Below are 1,861 nucleotides of genomic sequence, written 5' to 3'. Positions count from 1 at the left end.
GGGGTCTGCCGGTGGTGGTGAGGGGGGGCGTTTCCATTACACTTCAGCAGCTCCACGGTCCACATTAGACCGTCCTCCTGCTCCGGCCGACGGTCTTTGTGTTTTCCCTTTCAGTGTTGGGGCAAACCGCTCAAACAACCCCTGTGTAGCTGCCCCACGCTGTGCCGGCTTAAAACAGTGGCTTTTAAGCCGTTCTGTCTCCGCTCACTTAAAGAGGCTCTGCGTCGGGATCGTTCTGCTGGTGCGACTGGCCTCTGAGGGGGGGTTCATGCAGGTCTGATAGTCTGGATAGAACAACTGAATGTCATCAACAGCTCTGCTTTAGAGACGTGGACGTGTCTGCAGAGGAGGGAGATGAACGGAGCTGCTTCAGTGAGCTGAAGCTTCTGACGACCTGTTTCACACTGTGATGAAGCGGCGACGCCGTCTGACGAACCGTTTACCGTCACGTTTACCGTCACCGTTTACCGTCACCGTTTACCGTCACCGTTTACCGTCACGTTTACCGTCACGTTTACCGTCACCGTTTACCGTCACGTTTACCATCACCGTTTACCGTTTACCGTCACCGTTTACCGTCACGTTTACCGTCACGTTTACCGTCACCGTTTACCGTCACGTTTACCGTCACCGTTTACTTCACCGTTTACCGTCTCGTTTACCGTCACGTTTACCGTCACGTTTACCGTCACCGTTTACCGTCACGTTTACCGTCACCGTTTACCGTCACGTTTACCGTCACCGTTTACCGTCACCGTTTACCGTCACGTTTACCGTCACCGTTTACCGTCACGTTTACCGTCACCGTTTACTTCACCGTTTACCGTCACCGTTTACCGTCACGTTTACCGTCACCGTTTACCGTCACGTTTACCGTCACCGTTTACCGTCACGTTTACCGTCACCGTTTACTTCACCGTTTACCGTCTCGTTTACCGTCACGTTTACCGTCACGTTTACCGTCACCGTTTACCGTCACGTTTACCGTCACCGTTTACCGTCACCGTTTACCGTCACGTTTACCGTCACGTTTACCGTCACCGTTTACCGTCACCGTTTACCGTCACGTTTACCGTCACGTTTACCGTCACGTTTACCGTCACCGTTTACCGTCACGTTTACCGTCACGTTTACCGTCACCGTTTACCGTCACGTTTACCGTCACGTTTACCGTCACGTTTACCGTCACGTTTACCGTCACGTTTACCGTCACGTTTACCGTCACCGTTTACCGTCACGTTTACCGTCACCGTTTACCGTCACGTTTACCGTCACCGTTTACCGTCACGTTTACCGTCACGTTTACCGTCACCGTTTACTTCACCGTTTACCGTCTCGTTTACCGTCACCGTTTACCGTCACCGTTTACCGTCACCGTTTACCGTCACGTTTACCGTCAGGTTTACCGTCACCGTTTACCGTCACCGTTTACCGTCACGTTTACCGTCACGTTTACCGTCACGTTTACCGTCACCGTTTACCGTCACGTTTACCGTCACGTTTACCGTCACCGTTTACCGTCACGTTTACCGTCACCGTTTACCGTCACCGTTTACCGTCACGTTTACCGTCACCGTTTACCGTCACGTTTACCGTCACGTTTACCGTCACGTTTACCATCACGTTTACCGTCACCGTTTACCGTCACGTTTACCGTCACGTTTACCGTCACGTTTACCGTCACCGTTTACCGTCACGTTTACCGTCACCGTTTACCGTCACGTTTACCGTCACCGTTTACCGTCACGTTTACCGTCACCGTTTACTTCACCGTTTACCGTCTCGTTTACCGTCACGTTTACCGTCACGTTTACCGTCACCGTTTACCGTCACGTTTACCGTCACCGTTTACCGTCACCGT

The 1,861-nt window shown here is 52.4% G+C and overlaps 1 protein-coding gene across 1 annotated transcript in view; it reads left to right on the top strand.

The window, feature by feature from the left end:
- Positions 1 to 258, top strand: part of LOC137609200 (chemokine-like protein TAFA-4) — a 6,130-nt gene extending 5,872 nt beyond the window's left edge. The window contains exon 5 of the mRNA XM_068336059.1: positions 115 to 258. Within this exon, the coding sequence (XP_068192160.1) occupies positions 115 to 258 (144 nt within the window). The remainder of the gene's footprint in view (positions 1 to 114) is intronic.
- Positions 259 to 1,861: the final 1,603 nt, after the last annotated feature.

Source organism: Antennarius striatus, chromosome 2 (genome assembly GCF_040054535.1).
Source record: "Antennarius striatus isolate MH-2024 chromosome 2, ASM4005453v1, whole genome shotgun sequence".
Lineage (NCBI taxonomy): Eukaryota > Metazoa > Chordata > Actinopteri > Lophiiformes > Antennariidae > Antennarius > Antennarius striatus.
The sequence above is the reverse complement of the archived record's forward strand: the minus strand, read 5'-3'. Positions and strand labels throughout refer to the sequence as shown.